General features: G+C 39.4%; 1 protein-coding gene across 4 annotated transcripts; it reads right to left on the reverse strand.

The window, feature by feature from the left end:
* Positions 1-694: 694 nt before the first annotated feature.
* Positions 695-25,484, reverse strand: kcnip1b (Kv channel interacting protein 1 b). Of its 4 annotated transcripts, none has more exons than XM_071904143.2 (8): positions 25,397-25,484; positions 3,650-3,774; positions 3,053-3,122; positions 2,891-2,961; positions 2,628-2,735; positions 2,434-2,538; positions 1,830-1,892; positions 695-742 (listed from the first exon to the last, which is right to left on the reverse strand). In XM_071904143.2, exons 1-8 carry the CDS (start codon positions 25,482-25,484, stop codon positions 695-697), a joined length of 678 nt encoding a protein of 225 aa, XP_071760244.1. The 4 variants fall into 4 exon arrangements, with proteins under 4 accessions (XP_071760244.1, XP_071760247.1, XP_071760245.1 ...); XM_071904146.2 differs by lacking the exon at positions 25,397-25,484 and adding an exon at positions 9,797-9,805 and having other exon boundaries at positions 3,650-3,769; XM_071904144.2 differs by lacking the exon at positions 25,397-25,484 and adding an exon at positions 9,058-9,115.

Genomic DNA, 25,484 nt, shown 5'->3' on the forward strand with positions numbered 1-25,484 from the left:
CACCACCTCATACGTAAGACCCATAACATGTACTGTTTTTGAATTTCTAATGCATCATCAGACAGACTCGACAAGCAAGGGCCAACACAAAAGGACAGGGGTTATTGCAACAGTGAAAACAAAACATGACACTTCAGCATAGGCCATATCTGTCAACCACTGGATGCATGAGATACATATAGAGATTCTTAGGGCCAAAATCCGCTGACAAATGTTTGGAGATAATTCAAAATCTCTGGCTAAAGCATGCAATTTGTATTTTGGCAAAAAAAGAACATCTTTTGGCAGAAAAAGAAATGGTACTGCTGGTTGAACTATAGCTTTTCGCTGGTAGGGATCAGCCTTCTAAAGCAGCAGCGTCTGTATGTTAAACAGGCCTATCTCCAAGACAGGACTGAGAGCAACGTTCTTATAGGTCCAAGTCTGTTACATGAGTCATGTTGTATCGTGTGGCGAAACTCCACGAGAAGGCTAAAAGCATAATCCAAGTTCAAAAGAGTGATCAGTCGTTCTCCCGGTCCAGTCCCTTCATTCGAGTCGTTGTGGGGGGGTTCTGGCTGTATCCAGACCAACGCTGGATACAATGGGACGAGGAGGAGAGATTGGATGTATTGCACATATGCACCCACACACACGCACACGCACCGAGCTCTCTCATTTTCCATTTCTTTCTCTCCGTCACCTCCTCCTTGCCCTACATCACATTTTCAAATAGCTGCATGGATCTCATCATGATTTCATCCTGTGGGGGGGGGGGGGGGGGAAGAAAAAATAATTATGGCAGGATGATACAAAGAAGCAGCGTCTGCACAAGATGTGAGTGTACAGCAGCAACCCCTGCCTTCTGCACCAGGTGCATAAAGAGGGCAGCCAGATATCACATTCATTTGTCCTTGTCCCCAGAGCCAGTGAGCACACTGTGTTTCCAAACTTCTGTACAAATCTTTGAGCAGATGTCAACTTTTGGATGCTTTGTGTATAGTTTTTTAAAACGCATGTCTATAGGCTACACCCCACTTTCTGTTTGGTCTCCTGGAGATTTGTTAATGTGAATAGGATGCACAGCTGTAAATTCACATATCTGCTTCCTCATACATATACAGCAAATGTGTTTGTACATACTTCCATTTATATACATGCATACATACCTATATATTTACTTATATCCACCTATACCTGCACATACACCAAATGTTTCATATTTAGTACTCCATATTCAAGTGAGCAATTGAGACTGTTAGTAACATCTCTCTAACTGTAAGTGAATCCATAAATGTTAGTAATCCATTTCTTTCCCATGCTACTGCTATTCCTTTTACCATATCTACATACATATTCAGCAACATAATTATGTTTACATAACCCCACAATTGTTTATATATATTTTATTGTTTAATTTTTTAAAAACATTTTTACTATTTCTATTGCTTATTTTTATAGTTAAGTTATGTGCATATATTCCATTTCCCTTCCCTGCTGAATCCTATTAATTTTGCTGCTGCAATGACCTAATTTCCCTAGAAGAATCAATAAAGTCTCATCTTATCTGATCTGATCTGATCTTATCTTATCTTATCTTATCTTATATGATCTTATCTTATCTTGCATACGATGGTAGACAATGAAATCAAACCAGCAGGCCAACATGTGTCAGTCCTTTTTCTTTTAGCCTTAGGGGGCAGTACAAGGTTGTGTAAACAAAGCTGGCAACAAAGGTTTTTGAGTCTCCCCCATTTGTACATGTGCATACACATACACATACACATGGGCACGCTCATTTGTCCAGCAAGTCAGAATTAAGAGAACCTCAGATGCAGAACAATACATACCTCCTGGCACGCTATAATAAACTCCTCTAAAGTCACGACTCCGTCTTTGTTTTTATCCATTTTCTATGGGAAAGCAAAATGTAACAGAACATAATCTACATTAATTTCAGGAGAAATGTAATCACACTGGGGCTGTGGGAATATGATTATTGTGACCTCAAATGTTGCAATGATCTTCACATAGACAAAGTGTTTTCATTAGAGTGTGTTGCAGTAAATGTGAGAGAGAAACAAAATGTGAGAGATTTTCTGCGGTAACAGTTTGGCAGTAGGTAAATAGCACACTCTTGTAATATTTACTGAATAATATTATAATGTCATTGTTGATTTTGCAAAAAATACTGAGACTGCAAAATTGCAATAGCCTGTAGGGACTGGGATCTCTAGTGATTTATAAAGTCACAAGACCTATCTAAAAACGTACATGGCGATAGTACAAAGCTTCAGTAAAAGCAGAAACATTCACTGAGGAAGTTACTGGGGTGTGATATTATGATATACAGTATTATGACATTATGAAGAATTTGGGTTCAAACCATCAGTTAATGTTTTAATGTTGACTTTTGACTCTTATGTTACATGTGGGTGTTATGTGTGGGTTAACCTGAAAAAATGCGTCCACATGCTGCTGTGGGACATCTCCCTTAAGTGCAGGGTAGGTGTACTTGCCCATCATGTCATAAATGGCTCTCACAATCTCAGTCATCTCCTGAAAAGGCAGACGATTCACATTGTGGTGAGAAGTACACTTTAGATGTCACACAAAGCATCTGGTAAATGGAGATAGCACATTCTGACCTCTCTGTTTATGTAGCCGTCTCTGTTAATGTCGTAAAGGTGAAATGTCCACTCCAGCTTTTCCCTCAGCGTTCCCCGCAGCAGTGTAGACAGGCCCATTACAAAGTCCTGTCAGCAACACAGGGGACAGAGGGAGAGGACAACAGGCATAGAGAACTTTGAGGAAAGTATCAAAGTTATGATAACAGAACTAAAAAGTAAAGAAATTAGTAATCTTTGACATAGCCTACAATTTACCAGGGAGAATGATTTTTTTTTTGTACCTCAAACTTAATAGATCCATTGTTTGTAGTGTCAAACGCATTGAACAGATAATGCGCGTACATGCTCGCATCTGCAACAAAAGGGAAAAAAAATACAAATGTACAACTTCTCATGAGCTTGTTTAACGGCAGTGGAAGAGATACAAGGGGATTGAATTTTACCTCCATGAGGGAAGAACTGTGCGTAGATGTGTTTAAATGTCTCCTCATTCACCACTCCGCTTGGACACTCCTGTGGAAACCAACATGCTTACTCAACAGTTTTTTTATTAGAGATGAATTAAGGTTACTCTTCTCAATAACCATCACTAAAATCAGCGATCAGCATTTTCTGTTTCCCGGAAGAATTAACACAATTTTAACAGAGTTAAAGATTTTCTTTTTTTCAAAATACAAACATAGAAACCTTGTAATAAGACAACCTCTGAGCATTTTGAAGACATTGAGTATTCTTTGTAGTTAATTATATATTTGCATATCTCTGGTATTCCCACAGTATCAAAAGTGGTCAACCACGAAACGTTGGCAGTGTGAATGTAACATGAGTAAGTAACTTTCTGGATCCATGAGGTGCTTCAGAAAAGGAAAGTGTTGATTTATATACTGTGTGTCTATGCTTTATGAACCGTGCCATGCAACAGTGAGTGAATGAAAGAATGAATGAATGAATGAATGAATGAATGTATATGTATGTGGGTGAGTTACTTTCTGGATCCATGAGGTGCTTTGCATCTAAACAAGGCAGGAGACTGTGCTTACATTCTTGAAACCACGGTAGAGGATCTGTAGCTCCTGCTTGCTGAAGTTAGTCTGGGCCTCTAATTGCTCGAGACCCTCCGGCCTGTGGCACACCATGGTCATCTCCAGCTCATCATCTGTCTTATCTGCAGGGGTGAGAAAAAACAATCGAGAGGGAGGGAGACAGAGAGAGAGAGAGAGAGAGAGAGAGAGAGAGAGAGAGAGAGACTTGGTTATAACTATACAGAATTATTTGAATCCTAACAACTGTAACACATAGTGAAGAGACAACTGAGAACATTTTGAGAAAGTTGGAAAGTTAAGTCTGCAGGAAGGACTGCTCACCTATTGTCAAACAGACAATAGGAGAGCAGAAAGTAGGGCTCAGAGGTAGCAAGTAAGGCAGCAGGAAGATAAGGGGGGGGTGGGGGGGGGTGGAAGGCATTCAGGAGATCTCGAAGGAGGTAGAAAGAGAGAAAAAGATGGATTTGGCAAGAACAAGTTGACAAATTGGATTTCCCTTTAGGAGCTGAGGGACTTTATTGATGGCAACAGTAGGGGGAGATAAGCGGGAGGAAGAGAGGGAGGCATTTGGGGGATCACAAATGAGAGAGAGAGAGGGGAAAAGATGGATTTGGGAAGGACAGGATGACAAATTGGATTGCCCCTTAGGAGTTGAGGGACTTAACTGATGGCAACATTGTGCTGTGTATTTGGTGCCATAGAGATAGATGGTGGTTAATGATGTGATGAGCTGGCTCGGCTGTGGGCGAGTGTTTATCACTAAGACTGTCTGTAGCTACAGGGGGATACGAGGATCCAGAAACCAGGCTGTGGACACAATCCATGGACAAGTACGCAAACATGAACAAGCATCCAAGTAAACACACCCACACACAGTGTAAACTCTCTGGCAGTCTTTATCAAGTTAATTGCCACTCTCTGCTCCTTGGTAAAAACGCCAAATGTAGGGTGCTGATCACACACACATTAACACACGCACACTTACATGTTTCCATACTTAAACATGTATAAGAACATTCACACAAACAGAGGGTCGGTCTCTGCTATAAGCTATCAATGATCTTTCATTCTTCTTCAAGCTTAAATGATATTACATGACACGGCATTGAATAAATTAATTAAATGATGAATGATGCGCAGACACAAAGTTCAAAACCCATAAATCGCATAAAACCCCGGCCAACTCCGCACTGAAAGCTGATTAGCAATACCGTGATGACTTGACAATGAACCCTAGGTGGATTAAAGTGAAAATCTTATTTAGTGCTGATTTACGTCCCCACCACACACACACACACACACACACACACACACACACAGTCCTAGCAGGTGCTACTATAGCTGTGTCAGCACCACTGTGGCTTGGGGAGAAAGAAGGAGATCAAAATGAGGAAGAGAGTGCTGCTTTTGGATAGCGCTGACTCATTCAACAAGCCTAAATTTGAATCATTGTCCTCATATCCAAGATCCTGCTGGCCGTCCATTTTGTAGCAGATCCCAGATCCATATACATGATGGTAAGACCTAAAAGTAAGTCCTAATCTAAAACACATAGCTGTATTTATTTCTGTCTACAAGACTAATTCCCTCCAGTTTGAACATCTGTTGAATCATCTTCATTTGGATCCTCGCTATAACTTATTACATTTCACATTCAATCCATATAAAAAGGTCCTTACTATCAGAGAACATGAGTTCAGTCAGTAGTACTCTCATTCAGAGCTGTAAATGTCTGTCTATTGAGATCAAACATGAGTAGTTCCGTAAGAAGCTAGCCTCCAGGTTTATGCTAATTTGGAAAAGATGATGACATAACAAGTATGAATTTGAAAGAGGTCTTACACATGCATGTGGATCTGAAACGCATATTTTGCCCCTTTCCATAGTCTGTCTCCTTTTTAGCCTATTGTACTTATATTTCAAGGTTTTTGCTGATTCTACTGAAGTCTGGAATATTGTTAATCAAGGAAATCAGCCAATACAAATTCACTGACAGTTATCATCCAAACCATATTGTGCTTGGGTGTCATGAATTGCTTTCTCTCAATCTCCCCGCCATCTTCCTCTGAGCTCCTGCTGCGATCTCACTGACTCTTGTTGTCATGGAGATAGACAGCCATGATGTGCGTGTGCACTGGCGAGTATACTGGATGAATTGGTTGAATAAGAAAAGGTGTCAAACACAATCTGTAAATTTTTTCCTCTTACTGAGACCCTGCTGTAAAGGTGTTGTTTTACTATGAATGTTGATGCCAAGATGCTTTGTTCACTCACTCAGTATAAAATATTTACATCTAAAGACTTTTTACACATGCCTTGCAAATGCAATAATGTAATCATAAATGGAGAGATGTAATGAAATGAAAGTGAGAAAATAAAACAGGCAGAGGTGTTGATTAGAGGAGGGGGAGGTGAGAGAGTGAGAGAAAGAAGGAGGGGGCAGAGTGTGAGGAAAAGGTGAGGACAACAACACATGGCAGAGGCATCGAGATTACAGAATGGGTTTAGAGGATATAAAAGGGGCAAAATGGGATGTTTTAGACAGTTCAAGGGGAAAAAAACATCACTCTGGGAAGCAGGATGGGGGCACTCATTCTGAATTTAGGGTATGTTCATCTGCATAATACTCAGCCTCAATAACTATGGGGTCAAATTTGTCTAAAAAATAAATAAATGCACAAAACAAATGTATATCACAACTCGTAAATACACATGGATGATCACAAATGTATTTTCCTGTCCACAAACAAATGCCGCCGAAATTGAATAAATGTGAAACAATTCCACATATATATTTCCAAGCTGGAAGTTTATTTTTCCCCAAAAAAAATTTCCGTCAAAAAACATATGGGAATTGTTTTTGCATTTTCTTTTGCTAATGTTTGCTATAACTTTAAAACACATACAGTAACTCTTCATACAAAATCCTACTATAAATACTATAACAGAAACACCATAGGCTTGAGATCAATTTATGACAAAATTATCAGATTACCAGATCTGAATTATGAGATTTTCTCTCATGGGATTCAGCCATGGAGACGTTTCAGACACCATACCAACATTATCAAGGCTGACTGTCATATCCCATGGCAGGAATGTCATAAAATAGATCTGATGGTGATGGGTATTGACTTCTATCAGACTACTATCAGTGTCTGCTGTGAGTCTGGTCCAGGTGGATCATCTCAGTTGCTACTGGCACATAATTATAATAAAAATCATCTTGGGATCTGAATGTAAATGATGCAACAGCTGCTGGGCACATAAACACTCATCAGCATCTATTGGGAGAGAAGTGTTGTGTGGTGAAGTGATGGAGATAATTAGAAGTCTGTGTCAGGTGGCGATTTCAGAGCCGACAAGCCACAACTCTGTCACGCTTATGACAACGACTTGTGTGATGAAACAAGACATATTGAGATTTGGATATTGTGGCAGCTTCAAGCCAGCAGTGTTGATACAGATTATGAGAATAATTGATTGTTACAGTTTGGTGCTGTAGGTCCAAGTGTGGATAAGTGTAACTTCAATCAGACACCTATTTAACAACCCAATATCACACGCCATGACTCAACCCTTTCCTCTAACATTTAAGCATTAAGCTTTTCTATGTGAGCATGTGATTATGGCATTTCCATTTGGTCATGGCATGGAGGACACTCATATCAGATCCTGTGTATTGGTAATGTTTTGAGATACCTTTTATAATCAGAGTAGTTTAATTATCCACAAATCATAAACACACTATTCAAACCAAAGCCAATTTTAATTACTGGTCGCGAAAAACACATAGAGGATCAATCCTTGTGATTAATGACCAATACACAAGGGACTTCCATCCTCTTTCCATGGCCAGCTGATACTTTGAATGTTCAAAATGTGCACTTGTAGCATCGTCATCATAGTGCAAAATTGTGCAGTATATATTGTAAATATAAGCTGCACTGTTTGAATATTTAAAGTATTTAACTCTTAGCCATTCACTTAATTGTATGGATCATGCAAGGGCAAATTTCTGCAAAAGATCACAACTATTCAGTACAAGAACTAGATATCACCATATAATTATGTATCGCTGTTGTTGAGTGAGAACCTTGTATCTCCAAAATGTCAACTTTTCAGGAATGCTGTGTTTCAAGAAGAAGAGCTTTGTTTTTAGCTTGATCACCATATATTTAGCTTATCCAATGGTTTTCATCAGATAAAGGGTTGTAGAATTTTCTCAACCCATAGAGAGGACCATGTAATCCTTCAATTTAAGTTAAAACATGAGAAATCACCAGAATGGCTATGAGGTTTTCACCTGAGAACAGCGATATGTTCCAGCTTGTCTTAGCAAAAACAAAAGTGAAACATCACTCTTGTCTGGTGGGGTGCTACATCTAATATCAGACAGCGAGCCGTTGCTCTGTTTTCTGGTGTGTCTACTTTATCCATATATCAAGCTGCTACAACTTCATCATTCATCCAACAGGCACAGCTGAGTATTGTTCTCATTCTCCACTTATGCCCCCACAACCCAGTCTCCATGACAACGGGCTTCTCAAGCATAAGGCCAGGGAGAGGTATGATATGTGAGCTGCGTGTTAATGCACATGCTCTTGCAGGAAAAACACATTCGCTCCCCCTTTCTCTTTCACTCACCCATTCACACACACACGCACACACACACACACAGGCACACACACACATACGGACACACACACACACACACACACACACATAATCATGGAGTCAAGGGTAGTGATTTTGATCTCTCCTCTTTCTCAAGGGCATCCTAATTTATGGCATACTGTAACCTCCCCATCGTGATCATGGTACATGTGTTCTGCCTCACACCTCAGATTCAGTAGAGGGCTTTTCTCGCCAGATCCCTCACACTTTTGTTGCCACTTCTTTGAGTGAATGTCTATTTTTGCCTCACAATCTATCTATTCACATGCTCACTTTGTTTACTGTTATTTCCTATCTTTCCATTTCTTGTTTATTGTTAAACAGTTCATCAATAATGCTTTGGGCTAATGAACTTCACATGAATAAACCATTTATGTAAGGCTATTACAATGCATTAGTTTGTCTATCTTTGCTTGTCTCTGACTGAGCGACTTTCTATTTCAATAATTCATAGTCATTCCATAGAAACATCACTAACATAAACATGTTATAACACTAATTTAACAGCACTAATGGTAAATGCGCAGGTGTTGCGCACGTGCCCCCATAGAAACAAGCATGAATCGTGGTAAACAGTCTTTGCCACTGGCCCAAATTATTATCTAAAGGTTCCTCGACAGTCATCTCTCTCTTTCTGCCGATTCAGTTGATCTCTCTCTCTGACAGTTTTGTCTATCTTACTCTCCTTTCGTCTTCTCTCCGTCTCTTTCTGGCTAATGTTGACGTACCTCTGGATGGTCTCCTCTGCTTGGTTTGCATGGTCAAAGTGCCCACCACTGCACCCATGTTGTCACCGTGGAAACCAGCCTGTTCAAACAACCCAGAGAGTAATCCCCTGTTTATTTCACGATTCTGTCAGCCTGCCGTTCTTTCTTTATCTCCCTCAACAAGCTTGTATCTTAAAGGGGCTTTGCCCCTGTTATCTCTCCTCACTGGTTAAAGATCTGCCACTGATGGAAGACCCTCTTCTTTCTGCCGTTTCTCTTGGTTTTCTGATCTCTTTCTCCAAACACACACTAGCTGCTCCTGCCTTTCCACGCCACTCCCTCCCCTTTATGCCTCACTCCGTATTCATCTCTCTGCCTTTCCCTCTCTTTCTTCCTCCCTGCCTCCTCATGCCCTCTTTTCATAAAGTGTCAGTTGATGCAGTACACACACTCCAGACCAGCAAATGGTAGCAGGTGAAAAGCAGGTGAAAATCTCTTTCTTTACATTCATTACACTGAATATTCCACTCTCTCTATTTCACTCTCTCTTTACCACCACCACCACCACCACCACCACCACCACCCCCCCTCCCCCCCACACACACATACGTTCAACCACATACAGAATAAAAAGAATGTCTAATGTCAAATTAGTCCTCTGCTCCCTGAAGCACAGTTAGTGCCATAATGAACATGTAGAAACATGTTAGCAGTGAAGGCAGCCTAGCTGTGTGTGTGTGTGTGTACAACAACAAATTACTGATTCACCACGGTCTCATTGAGGTAATTGAGATAACCCTATAGAGATAGAGGTGAGTGAGAGACAAATAGACATGGAGAGAAAGAAAGAAATGAAGAGATGAAGAGAGATGGAAGAGCTGACTTCAGAAACATCTTTTTTTAATCCAAATAAGGTCGAGCTGAGAAGATATCTGGCCACCTGTTATAGACTGAGAACATGGCTTGACTTTTCTCTCTATGGGAAACCAACAACAGAGAATGTGTGTGATTTTTTTTTTTTTTACTATTGCAGGTTAGCACAAACAAGAACATTACAGTGCTTAATGGCGTCAATTAGTATTCATGGAGCAGCTACAATTAAAGAAAATTAGACTGTGTGCATTGGGGGAGGAAGGCAGTGGGAGTGAGAGCTATGCTTATTTCCGACGACTGCTGTGCATTAGAAATAAGTGAGGCTTGTTTTTGTGGCAGCAGAAGTAACATATAGCCATATAGCCTTTTCATACAGAATAGCGTTCAGCTTTTTCTACTTTAACGACAATGTTCGCTGTGGTAATGTGGCAGCTGATGTATAAAAGCACCCCCACACATGGACAGGATATTAGTCTATCACAGGATTTCATCTGTAATCCGTCTTAATGTGTCAAGTGGCAAGCAAAGGGGAACCGGGGCTCTGCATGACTCAGCTGGGGATCAAAACACACAATCATCTAATCTAAGGAAAGATGTTCAAACCATAAAGTGGCTGCTTTGGTCTGTGTGAGGTGCAATGTGAAGGGGGGCAGGGTGCAGTGGGAGTGGAAGACAGGGAATGAATGTCTTTTTTAAAATTCCACTGGCTCCAGACCCAAAATGTAAATTCTCTCTCTCTCTCTCTCTCTCTCTCTCTCTCTCTCTCTGATTGCTTTAGAAAAACCTCTCTCGGCTTAAAAAATTCATGGACTCCCTTTTTTCTACGCCGTTTCAGCTCCCTCTTTTCTTGAAAGTTGTGTTCCACCTCTTCTTCTGAATGAACGGTAATAAGAGTGGAAGGCTCGTAAAAGACGTGAGGCGGAACAGGCGGAAGGAAGTACAGCAGATCAGGCAAGCCGCCGACATATTACATCATGACTCCTTATCCTCTTAAGTCATTCACAAATGGAATATTTATTTTCTCATAGTTACGTCAGCCTTTCATACTTTCCTTATCATCGCTACGTGTTTGTCCATGGTAATTATTATTGCTGTTTGAACAACAGCAAGAAGTAGATTCCCAGGTGAGGGTCAAAACATTATATCCTGTAATAGATAGGTTAGCAGTTGACTTAGTGAGTGTGTTTATGTGTGTGTGTGTGTGTGTGTGTGTGTGTGTGTGTGTGTGTGTACATGTAGTTTGAAGGGGGGAGCCCTGTGATTGCCCGTGCAGGTGGAGCTAAAATGAAAACTTAGCATACAGTGATTAATTAAACATCCAGTCATGAATAATTCTGATAACTATCCACCTCTCTCACAGCAGTTCTCCCCACATTTAGTGTTCATAGTCCTTTTCCTTTTTCTATTGCCTCTCGATTTCTTCATTTAAAAAGACTGCTCACTGTCAACTTTAAGAAAGAAAAGATCATGGTTCTAGAGTTTGTAGAAAAAGAAAAAACCTTGATACCCACCTCTGAAACAAAAAGTGACGCATGTCATGAAGGAAAGCCATCTTCAAATAACGCCCACGGGTTTGTATATAAGTATAGAGATATGCGTGTGTACCCACAGACACACATACACACACACAAACACACATGGACACTCACAGATGGAGAATTAATTATTGAGATCACTATAAGAAACCTGCTCCCAACCCCTTGACAGATGGGACCATCTGGAACTGTCTTTTTGCAGCACATCAACCTGTACAGAGGCAACTGCCAAGCACCAAGGACACTGCAGCCACTCCTAAATTGATAACTTCTTTCTCTCGCCGGATCATAAGCCAGACAAGCATGGTCATCATTCAGTAAATATCAAACAATCAACTTATAGGCACTGTGTCACTGACAGAGCGCCATAATAAGTCAAAAGAGTGAAACATCAACAAAATAAGCATCAAGACATCATGATCAATCTTTAAACACATTTGGAACAGAGATTTACAGTGACATTTCCCCTAACACACACCAAATAAATGCATGATATTGCAAAAACTTCTACTTCTATTTCTACTTCTAAACATTACTTCTCTTTCTTCTGTAGTTTGCCTGTTTGGTGTGCATGAAGAGAACACACAGTGCCGCCCCCGCACCCCAATGCCCACTACTTTTTCCTCAAGATTCTCTTGTGTAACTCTATATAATACAGAGTTACACAACAATACACATAATATCTGTATATTATATGTATCTCTAACCCAGAGAGATACATAGATTCTCTCCCCATTTTTCTATTCTTCCCACCTGTTGTTCCAGATTTCACTCCATTCACAAAGAGAACATTTTCCTTGTTTTGTAGACGTCTGATCCTCCCATTCACTGACTTGTTTTTCTTTTTTTCTAAGTGTCCCTTTCTCTCGCTCTCCCTCTGCATTTATCTAGTGCCTTTTATGTGGTTTTGAAAAATGCATAACAAAAACATTAAAGGGCTGGCAGTGAAAGAAGTCACGTCATTCATTCATCACTTAATTTCAGGTGAGCCAATAACATCTGAGACTGTGTCTTCAGCTCCTTTTTCCCTTATCTGTCTCAGTTGTCCTTGAAATTTGCAAAGCTATGAAAATAAGATAATAGACTCAGCAAATGAAAGACAGGAAGAGGTAAATAAAAGTGATGGTATGATGAGAGAATGAGCTCAAAAAAGTGGAGATAAGGGAAAAAAAAAATCAGTTTTCCTTCTCCTCTTGCACTGAGTGCTAGCAGTGGTTCTCTAGTTTGATTACATAAGAGCTCCCATCCTTGAATACTTTCATCTCTCATGCCCTCGCATCTTCACCTTAACATTCCTCTCTCTGCACACTCCATATTAGATCTACTAGTCCTGTCAGAGATGGCAGACAACAACTAGCATGGGTTAGACCGGGGGAAAACAGGGCTACATGATGAATGAATGTATCAAGTTATAGATAGCCTTCTTGAGTATATGAATTATGGATATACAGCTGCTCAAAATAATGTGCCTCCCCACAACTTTTTACCCACTGATATGTGCTAAAAGTGAACATTTCAAAATGCACTCATTTGTTGTTTTTTGTCTGACTACTCTATCAAATAATCATAATGGAGCGCAAATTACTATCCATAACAGCTATAAAGGAGTTGAGCTCTAAATAACGATGGAAGTGTGAACGAAAAAGGAACTCAGAACTTGAAAAGGTTTCTGAGCTGTCTTTCATAACAGAGGGAACTGTGAGCGTAAAAAGAAGTGAGACCCCTTTCCATTGATCTTCTTTTTGGCCTGGTAAAGGAGGACTGATTTATCTTTTTTAAAGTACAATAAAAACAACCTAAGACTACAAAGGTAAAGCATGAACACCTCTAAGAGGCTTTGATTCATCTGGGCCTGTATTATTTTATTATTTTTATTTTTTATTTATTTATTTTTGTATTCAATAGACCCTAATGTATGCCTGATAAGTATGCCTGCATCTGCAACATACAGCATTGTTTTAACAAACAGCACAGTTTAAAGTAATAATAAAATAAAACAATATAATAATATATAAAAAAATATAGCAATACAACGTGCTAATGATGTGTGATTGATCAATAATATGTTCACTTTGAACTAATTTTTTTGAAGTTTTATTTGCCACATTCACTGAACAAACTGCATAAGATAGAAATATTAATTCTCTACTGAACAAGTTTGAGAGAGTCAAGTCCCCCCAAAAAAGTTAAGCGAACCAACCATTACTACAAACTGCACAACAAGAACAATCACTATTTACAGGCTACTAGTTGACACCTTTGGCCAGGTCACACCATGCCTTGGCATTACTAATTAGTTTGCCAGCACAGTTCCTGATTAATTACTGATTTGTTTACTTGTAATGAAACTTAAATGACACAATAAGAATTGGATACATTGTTTGTGGAAGGCAAGATAATAAAGGCAAGAAAATAATGGTTTCATGATTATTTTGTGGATTCAACTATGTTATTTTCAAGGGGTTAAACTTTGAAATAGTGAAGTTTTGATCATTTTACTGCTAATCTTTTGTAACTTTTGTAAATTAGCAACCCTCAGCCCGTGACCTGGGATGGTTCAGCTGCCATGGTCTCATTTGGTTCAAATAATTATACCTTACTATCACAATTAAGCCTTTTTATCGACCAAACTACCAGCTAACTTTTGTAACGGAGTTGGTTTCACCAGAAGAGACACAGCCTCAGTGTACTGTAGTGACTCCACTTCCCAATGTAGAGAGCAAAAGAGAACGGAATAAAGTTGTCACCTGGTTATGGTCCGAGTAAAAATGCTTACTGCAGTGATGACATGCTCCAAAGGGTTGAAATAAACCATTTCCACACCATTAAAGATGAGCTGTTGCACAAGAGTATGGCAGTGATGTGAGTCAGCTGACACACAGACTGCTGTAAACAGGCCTAATACTCATAATTACGATGCAGACACTAGCTCTATGATGCAGGCACTACTTTCTACACCTTTCCCTTGCTGAAAACTCACTGCTGTCTTTCACTATTTGAGATGGGAGAACATTGAGGTGGGCAGAGAGTTTGCAGTTTAAGCCTGGCACTGTAACATAAGCTTGTGGTGCTACTTGTTGAACAACAGGTGGCAGCATAGTACAGTCGTCCTTGATACAGTCAGAGACCTGTGCCACTGAATAGGACAGGAGCAATCAGATTAACAGGGGACGTGTATAAATGTAGGTATAACCCATCACTCTACCACACACACCATACTATACACATCTATGTAACAACAGGGGATTCTGGGTATGAAATATGAGAGCAGAACAATGAGACTGGAGAGAATTAATGCAGAGAATGAAACAGAATGAGAGGAGGCAAGAGATAAAAATAAACCTAGAGGAAGGCGGTTACATAAAAGTGTGTGGTGGGGTGATTTAAAAATTAAAAGCAGAGACACACACTGTCAGCTCCAATCCACTGCTTTTACAGCTACAGAAAGAGAGAGAGAGTCAGAGAGGGAGAGACAGAGAGAGAGAGAGAGAGAGAGAGAGAGAGAGAGAGAGAGAGGGGACGGAAAGAGAGAGTTTTTGGGAAGGGCAGCTTATGAAAAAGGAGATTCAGGACTGAAATTCTGTGTTACAGTTGTGGTTGTAGTATGGTAGAGCTGCATGAGCCATAGATCTGAATCTCGAGGCTGCCGTGTAAGGTGGTGCGACTATTGCTGCAAGGTTATTTAGTTAGAGGACACATGCGGCTAAGTGAATGTGATGGGCATGTAATAACTAAAGACAGGAATGGCATGAGGCTGGGCGGCGGTGACAGCTTCTGTCCTCACCCCTGCACTCCTGTTGTGTCCGATGGGACCTGAGTCTGCAGGCAAGATGGTGCATATGCACAGAAAGATGTTTACACTTTACAGCACAAAGTTTAGGCAGAAAAAAACAAACCTCACATGAAAATGCTAACCCTCTTGGTTGAAACATCTGATTTTTTAAGACAAGATGGTTGTTAAGATGGGCAGAAAATATGACAAAATGAATTCATAATATTAACAAATTATTGTTATTACTATGCTATAAAATGCTTTGGCACTGTTGGGAAGCAATGATTGCCTTTGGTGAGAACATGTTAACTCTGTTAGTATGATTGCTTCTAATGATTTTCTGGGCCTAATGATGCTCAAAACGTTCCTTGACTACTGACGCCATCATTTCTTACCATTTCACCATTTATGGCTTTAACTCTAATGCTTCAAATTAGTAACCTCTTCGCTCTGTGAACCTCGCTCATAGTGACCGACTTCACTGTTGGCAAAGTTTAAAGTAATGGGGTGTGCTGGTGGCTTGGCTGAAAAAAGTGACCATGCAACCGCAACGACCTTGGAGTTTGATTCCGACCTTGGACCCTTGTCACATGCCATCCCACCTTTTCTCCCAATCTTTCCTGTCTCTCTCTACTGTGTCCTATCCAATAAAGGAAAAAATGTCCAAAAAATGCTGGAAAACAAGTTGAAATGAGTGTTGTGAGGTGTGGACATTAAGCTTTTTCACGTGTGCACAATTTCATGTTTGCAATTTAACAAGAAGCATGGACATCATATCCTCAAAGTCTGAGGATAAATATGTTTACATGTTTCCACATTTGTAAGTATGTAAAGCATTTTAGAGGTGAATATATGCAAAGTTTTATAGTTCATGTAAGTGTGTGTAAATGTGAAACCAAATAAGAAACCAAAATCAACCTCACCATTATTTGGAGATGATTGTGTGTAGGGGACTCAACGCAAGTTTTCATGTGACATTTTTCAGTCTACCTAACGTGCCTGCCTGTGTGAAGGTGAATATGTGTGTGTGCGTGTTTGCGTGCCTGTATCCATGCATATGATAGCATGCGTCTTCCTCTACTGAACTCTCCGGAGATGCATACTTAGCCAGTGCTTCTCTGAGACACGATCATGAGATTGGGCAGAATCAGAAGCTTCAAGCAACCGCAGACTAAATCAAATAGAGTGAAGACTTATCTCATTTATCTCACCTGCAGTAAACCTGCTTAGTCATAAAGGATAAACTCTTTAAATTCTTCTGCTTGAATATGCCTTGCATGTCTCTATATTTTGTTTAGTGTGATCATGTACAGTGCTATATGTCATGATGTAAGCCAAATTTTCCCATTAAGGACGACAAAGTCTTTAACTTGAACTTGAACTCCCAACTGAACTCGCATCCACAAGCATACCTTCAGTATAGTAACCCATAATGCAAAGTCAGTATTTCTCAATGGAAACCAGCACTCAAGATGTAAGGATAATAAAAAAATAGGGCCAATAAAAGTTCATATATTAGCATACGAAAACGTTATATAATATTTCCCATGGACTATAACATAAGGTTTTACATGCACAAACTCGTGAAAATGCATGAAATGTTCTTGATTGCATCGTGTTTGATGTAACGTTTGAAAGGAAAAACATTTTTTTTTAAATAAATTGTTGTGACTCATTTGGTTCATTTACTTCCATAAGAGTCAATTTGATCCAGAGCTGTAAAGGTGTATTGACTACATGTAAGATAAAAATATTAAAAAGTATATAAAAATGGGATTAGAATGACAAAATATTTGTTGAACGATTATGTGAAGAAATAAACATTTATAACATTTTTGCAATGAAACAAGAGCACCATAATGTGAGTTTAAATATTGAATATATTTGTATAAATAATTGAAAGGAAAAACTTATTTAACTACTTTTGGAGTTTTTACATTACACTGTGTTACCGTGACCCTTTCCACTTTTGCGAAATAAAAAAGTCAAAATATGGCTTCAGAGATATTTTCTCATTCCATATAACTTTTGATATATTTGTAAGGGCAGCAGACTATTTTGACAGCTCAACATTCATACATTTGAGAGTAGCAAAGTCTGTTTCGCACAGGAATAAAAAATGATGATGATGTATCTTGAAAGTTGTGAAAGGCTGTTTTCATGTCCAAGTCCTACGCTCTGTCCTTATATCCCCTGTGGCAGCGGGGCGTGGCTGGTCTGGTGCGTCAGCTGGACGCAGAGAGTCAGGTGTGGCTCTGCCGCCTCAGCAGACACAGCTGCAATGATTTAGTGATTACTGGCTATATATAATCTCTCTCTTGTAGTGAGGCCGGGTCTGGAGGCACACACACGCACAGTCACCTTGCAGAGCGGACCGGAAGGTTTGGCTGGACACTGAAGAGACTGAAATGCTGTTATGAAGTCTGAGAGGCTGTAGTGATTGTAAAGAGGAAACACTGAATAAACTGTGTGTGTGGCAGTTGTTGTGCTGTCATAAATGCTGTGTTACAATCCTTCACTGGCATACTCCAAAAATACTAGATTGGGGTTTGGAGTTAAAATTCAAAGTGGTCCACTTTGTGGTTTGATGTGTTTGGAGAACAGAAACCATTCCCATGGTAAAAACAAGACTAAGAGTCTAACAGCCCTGCGACATTGAATTTTGTGGAAGCGTCCCTGCTGGGAATCAAACTCCGGTCTCCCGATTGAGAGTCTGCAGTCTAACTCCCTGCAGTACACCTGACCGTAAAGTGGTGAACAGAGCGACCGACCGACCATGCGATCCGTTGTCGCGGGCCTAAAAATCCAATGTAGTCAAGTGCTACTCGAAAGATAAAAAATCTTCTCCAGTTCAAATTTACTACCCTGACATTACACATGTGCATGGCCTAAAGAGCAGCACAAAGCCAGTTTGGACATGGTGCCAACCTGCAGACTCAAGCAAGATTTTCAGCCCATCTCCAAGTTTCTGTGCCATTCCTACTATTTATCCTGAGACACTGTATGACTTCGGACACTAGAAGAAGTTTTGAAAGCTTGTATTGTGTTACAGACTTAGTGGACACGCATCGTTCATTAATATACATTACCCATATATGTACCATACATATATGGGTCTTGTTGCTGAGACATTGGAAAATGGACCATTTCCCATCTGTTGAGGTTTTCTTCAATGTGACTGCCTGCCACCTTCGAAAAACACAGTAGCTTAGATTGTATTTCAGTTTCAGTGTATTTGGAACTTGTTCTTTTTGTAGCCATACACTAATCTATCATATCCTAATTTATACTTGATGTGTATGTATGAACATTGTTTATAGTGCAACTGTGTGTGCAGGTTTGTTTACATAAATATTTGAGTTTCTATTTGGTTACACATTGAGATTTTGCCTCTATACCCATTACTATGCCATTTTTATACATGGCTCATCCATTGTAGGGTTCCAAATGTATTTGGACAGATTAACATTACATTTTATTATATTCTACATCTATTTAAGTTATCATTTTAGCTTGTAGTTAATCATTCTTAATGAGAAGTGACTTTTACAAGTCTGTAACCCATGGACATCACAACACTCTTGATGTTTATTTTTACTGATATATCTTACAGTCTATATCTTGGGCTCATGCTGAGATATCACAGGAGCTGATATTGTATAACTCACACCGTGAAACACGCATGCATTACACCATATCCCTCCCTCTCCCATGCTGAGAGGAACACCCCGCCACCCCCACACACACACCCCACACACACCTCCCCCACACACACACACAGTGCTGAAGGGTAAAACGCTCTTAGTTATATACAAAGCAATCCCACTGAGTATTAGTGGGAAGTGGTTTCACACCTTTATGTTAGATAAAAATAGCAGATGAACTGCATTAGCACATACTCAAAATCCCAAACAGAATTTCATTAGCTTCCAGAGATTGAATTCATGTAAAAACAAAGAAAATAACCAGTGTATTAAATTAGAAAGCCTGCCATCTCTTCTCACATTAGCTTACACCACAAACACTTAATATGAAGTTAAATTTAACATGGCCCTTGTTGTTGTTGTAAGCCCTTTCCTTGCATGCTCTTTGTTAATTTACAAATTACAGTCGGTGTGTATTATCACTATGTATTGACTAGGTCAAGGAATTAATGTGAGAGTGTACAATGTGTGCAGACTGCGGACACACACATCCATGTGCTGATGTTAAAGTAATATGAAACTCAACAGTGAATGTTTGAATGAACTAAACACGTCTCTTTTCAGATCATGAAAAAAAACACGACATTTCCTAATTGAAAATTTAGGATTGCGGGACAACATCGACATCAACATCGTAATCAAAAGGCACCATTTTAGACAATTTACTACTTGTAGAGTGTTTTGATTTAAGACACTTGAAAAACCCCATGACATTCAACTTGAATGATTCAAATACAAGGAAACAAAGAAATGACTCCTGTGCTGCACCGAGCACCTGAACCTCAACTTCAAAGTCATGCTAGAAATGTGTTTACATCATGTGTTGCAATCAGCAAAGACAAAAGAGCGCTCAAAGAGGATGAACAGGTTGTTTCCACACACACACACACACACACACACACACACACACGCACACAGATTGTCAAGGGAACTGAGGCTCTTTGGAATTCACGCTTCAAAACAGACGGGACAGATTATTGTCTTCCAGAAGAGCGAACGCTCTTATATCAAATATCAAAAGAAAACCTGTTTTCTTTTGATATTATCATACACTTCTTTCAACATCTGCATCATCATCCTATTCTCTTAAACAAGTGAGTCCCAAGTTTCAGCATTGCCAACTTTGTTATCATTAATCCATGCATTGCGTTTGAAAATCAGCAGTTTTGGGATAGTGTTCACATATTTGTTTGCTTTATAACACAGTGGATAGTCCACAGCTAACAGTTTTTAATTCAGTTTTCAGACATTACAGTGAAGGAAGGTGAGGAGGTGGGGAGAAAGAAATGTGACCGCCATGACCTAGATTGTCAACCCATGCAGGCAGGAGCTGTATTATTCCTAGCACAATACAACAGCTGGTTAAGCCATCAGTTTAGCACACATAGTGTCGGCTTAGGTACGGCCATTGATTCATGGTTCATGATATTTCATACAGTTGCAAAAGATCATTTGGTGAAAAAGACTTAAAGTATAACTCCGTCCATTTTTGAGCTGGACCCTATTTCCCATCTTTTTCCATCATACCGTTTGATTTTGACTGGAATCTCGTCAATTGTTTCACTATTGGGCCAATGGACACTCCAATAATCAACCCCAAAAGCACCCAAAGCATGTCTTTTTCAACACATCGGTTGCTCCTTCCATGATGAGACGTAGGTAAAAAATGATCTAAAGTCACCTTTCTCGTACAGTTTTGATGCTACATTCCGTTGCTTTAGCACTGCCTTGTTTACTCTTTGCCGGCTGGTGGCGGCTGCTTGTTTACATGTGTGTAAAGTAGTGCAAAATAAAAAGTGAAAGTTGTCAGGTCATGGATCAACTGAAAACTACATAAATACATGTCTCATGAGTCTCAATTTGTTGAAAAAGACAAGCTGTTGGTGCTTTTGGAGTTTATTTTTGGAGTTTATTGGACAGTGTTATAGTGAAACAACTGGTGAGATTCAGTCAGTCGGTATGATGGAAAAGGGTGTGAAAGTAGGGTCCATGTCAAAAATGGATGGACTTATGCTTTTAAGTGAATGCAGTGATATTGCTGCTCTCACACTGTCAATCATGAAGTCACAGCCTTCAAGCTGTACAGGATGGCAGAAAGTAGACAATAAAATCTAGGACCAGAAATGCCCTCAAAGAAATCAATGCATGGCGATGGATGTGCTCATAAATGGCTTATAGTGGGTAACATTATCCGAAAACTGCTGGCTGGCAAGCCCATATGCCAGAAAAGCAAAATAATTCATAAGTTGTCAAGGCAGACAGGTCCGAGCAGCTCAGTTTTGTTCAAATCCTGATGAATTAGAGTATGGTGTCATCGCGCATGTTTGATAAGAGGGGGAGCTGGTTTGGTTTAGCTAAATAGTTTAACCTATGACGAGTGTGTGCATCACATTTTTCTGTTTAATATAAAGCTGTGTGGTGGTGGTGTGTGTGTGTGTGTGCGTGTGTGTGTGTGTGTGTGTGTGTGTGCGCATGTTTATGATGAGAGAGATAGATGAGAGACACACAGCACGGCAGAGAGTTAGAAAATGAAGGAGAGGGGCTGAGTGTTTTCTTGCTGATGCCATTCTGTTTTTCTGAAATACTGAATAATGAATGAATGAACGTTAATTTTAAATAAAAAAGTAAAACATGACAGTTAAAAGTATTCTCAGTATATTCATTGAGAATGTTTGTTGAATAATCTCCACATTATTAGATCAACAACAAAAAATGACTGTCAGCTTTTCTCCATTTCATAAAAAAACAGGTATGCATTACTGTCTGCATTGTGTGCATATTTCATTTTATGTAAACAGCTGTGAAATTGCAAACTTTGAGAAAAGGGAGAAGGCATAATGAGAACATTTCTTGCTGTATTACTAAGTTCATACTTACCAGTGGGTAAGTAGGAAAGTAGTTAGGAGCAGGTAGACGGGCTATAGTTATTATCTCTGTATCTGTAGGTAACAGTACAAAGTTAAATGCTTTAACATTACTCTGTATTGATTGATTTGAAAAGTACAACAGCCATCTGTGCCATGTGCTCCCTTACCAGAAAACCGTTCCTGCCTACAGAAAATGTGACATGTTAGTGTAATACACTTGTACAGGTGAAATGGGAAGCCACATTCCACAAGCCTTAGGATTTAGCTTCCATATAGCAGAGAATAAAGCCATCAGGATGTACCAGAGGCCAACAAATTGACCTCTCATGGCAAAATAAATTCTCCAGGACTCAATTACAGTTACAAAAGTAAGTCATTCATTACTTCCACCCTTGCAAGTGACCTCTTGTCATTCTTGCAGTGTAGATCAAATCCTTACAGTACTTGAAAACGAAATGAGGGAAACCTGCTTTTAATTTTTATGCATCTAAAAGGAGAAAATTAAATGAAAATCTCTCTACAAATCAATAATTTGTGCAAATGCACCACATTGTAACCTCATTGCCTCATCATTTTGTCTTACTGTGTTTTTGATTTATTGCTGTTTATTGCCTTGAACACAGGGTTCATGTGTACATTTGAGCTTTGGTCTTATTGTGTACATAGCATAAACCCAGTATAATAAGGAAAAACGCAGACTCTACAGATAGTTGTTTAAATTTAGCTTGTTTTGCTTTTATCTACTGCTATTTGCTTTGTCCGTGTTGTTATCAAGAATGAGACTTAAAAATAAATATATATAAATTATGATTTTTTTTTAATATGATAAATATGGAACTACATTTCAACAGTCATGTACAGATAATAGTGGGAGTTTAAATGAGTTTAAACTGAGCATTGGATGGAGGCTGTGGAGATAATGAGATTTTGATTGTGATTTATAATGAGAAACATATATATATGTATGGTATTCAAAGTGTTAAATCTATATGTAAGTTCTCACATTTGTGTGTTTGCAGGTTTTGAGTTTTCTCTACACAAAGTTTTATACATCGGTCCCATAGTTTTTCATTTTTTGTGTGAGTGAGAGCAGAGCTGAAGGACATCAACTACAACATGTTTTATCTATTGTGACTGAATTGCAACTGTATTGTGACATGATGACTCAGCATGTAAAGCGCTGCCAAGGTGGGAGAAAGTAATGTCTGGATACTGACAAAACAAGGTGGTGGAGGGGAGGGGGGAGGGGGTAGGAGGAAGAGAAGCAGAGTCAGATAGTTGTAACACCAGGATGATGGACAAGACAGGAGCTAGGCGGTTGAGAGTATATTGTTGCTGTTGCCTAAGGGGAGTGTACAGAGGATGCAGCAATGAGTGTCTCACTACTTGAGCTCATCATTCAGCTCCTGAAGGTGATAGAGTGACCCAGATCATGATCCCTACAGGAAGCCCGAGGCTTTTCCCCCCTGAACTGGCTCCTGTAACGCTCAGCAACTTGATATGACTACTTCAGCAGGCACGCTTACATCAAAGGGGTTAAAAAAGCTTCTTTACACTGTTCAAAAAGGGACTGACAACCGAGAAAAGCCTTATCTGGAGCTTGACAAGAGGTATCATTTAGAATTCTACTGCGTCTTTTTTCTCAACCAAGAGGGTCTTGTGAATCAAAGATAGGGTGAAGTCAGCTATATTGGGACACTTTTTGGTCAATGAGTCAGTGAAAGAGCTTTGCATGAGATCAAATGATGTTCTTATGAGTTTTAATGGGCCCTTTAGTATTTCTGTTTTTAGTAAAATGGTAGGCTACATAACACAGTTATTTCAGTTGAAATAGTTTTATTCAATGTAATTTTAACAACAATAAAGGCAACTATTGTGATTAATGTGAAGCATATCATATTGAGAATATGATGGACATTGGGCATACATATGCCTGCATATATGCCTGTTTGTGTGCACATATGATAGTTAATGTGTCTGAAGTTAACCTTATTGTTAAACATATTTTTGAAATAGGTGGGAGGGGGTGGTATGTTTAGAAAATATGACTGATGATATCCAGATTTGCATCTTTAATAGGAAGTCAATAAATATAAGTATTCATGAAATATGATTATTCATCAAAAATCTGTATTTGCTTTGAAAGAGCTCATCAAAACATTGGTCATAAATCACATCTTTTGCTTCTAGGCTTATTTCTCACTGATTTGAACCTTATTATTGACAGGTGAAGTTTGACGCAGGTTTCTCCTCCTTTGAAGCATAGTTCTTCCTATAATAGCAGACTAATTAAATCTATTCCAATGCCCAAAATTGAACTCATTAGTGTCTGCCCTGAGAGACACCAGAAAACTGTCTTAAGGCAAGATGCTGTAACTGGTGTTCAGTGTAGTGTATTGTACCACTATATCAAACTGCATCACAAATGGGCATCATTGCATTAACAAATACAAGGTAATCTGCATTTACATGTTAGACTTTACACTGGAACTCTTATCCAGAGCGACTTACAATTACTAAGCAAGGGTTCAGCGTTTTGCTCAAGGACATTTTGACTGGACACATGGCTGTGGATGGATACACTTTGGCTGTTGTAACAGTTGAATCCTGACCTTTCAGCAAGAGGACAGGCTTTCAAACCACTAGACAGCCCTGCTGCACCTGCCACTCAAACATTGTGTTTAAACTCAGACCAGAACTCACTAGTGCCATGCAGTTTGTAGCCTATACATTTGGGAAAGAAAAATAAGTACACTTTTATAGATAGAGGTTCTGAGTCTCAAAGTAAAGGTGTTGAGCACATCAGTGTAACAGTTTTGTATCTAAAAACACTAAAATGGTGTTTTGGCACACTCTTGCAACACCAGCTTTTTAGGTGTTTCAACTTGCATACTAGCACAGGTGTCACAAGTTTTCAGATTTCAAGACACATTGGCTTCCTTTACACCTGGTATTAACATGCTGGGTCCAGGGTGATTGAATTGTTATCGTTGGACGCAAAAAACATATAAAATCCAGGTGTAAATGCACTCAAGACGCATTGAAGATCCGATTATCCAAACCACCTCCAGAGATGGTCAAAGATGCATTTGACCACAGTACAAAAGTGTGAATGTAATTTGTCTTCAATCCACATATAGGAGCTACTTTAACGGAAATAAAGTTTCACGTACAGATCAAACCAGGGAGCACAAGCAAAAGAAACTTGGACAGTAACATACTACCAAAAATGGATTGTCGGGACAGTCGAGGCTGGGGAACAAGCGAGACAAGGCATTTACTGTCAATTTTAAAGGATGTAAGTTACAAGATTAAGTGATGTATGACAGTCTGGTGAGGGAAAGAGAAATACGATCCCAATGTGGATGCATGAGATGAATTTTAACGCCCGTTGTAAATGTAATTCAACAAAAAGATATCTGGACACAATACGGATACGAGACACATGTTAATGCTAGATGTAACCATCAAATGAGGGGTGTAGCCTTCTTGCAGATTCACACACAGAATCTTATCGACTACACACAAAGATAGTCATGAACTGTGGTAATGAACATTTAAGCGAAAGATGAAAGTAGTAACTGTATTTAAGTTAAAAAGTCACAGTACCTTTTGCGAGGGTTCCTGAGACCAGTCTCTGCAGCGACTGGATTAATTTGAGCACCCCCTGTCTGCAGCGGCTGGTACAGCCAGCCAT

The sequence above is a fragment of the Centroberyx gerrardi genome, chromosome 11 (assembly GCF_048128805.1).
Source record: "Centroberyx gerrardi isolate f3 chromosome 11, fCenGer3.hap1.cur.20231027, whole genome shotgun sequence".
Taxonomy (NCBI): Eukaryota; Metazoa; Chordata; class Actinopteri; order Beryciformes; family Berycidae; genus Centroberyx; species Centroberyx gerrardi.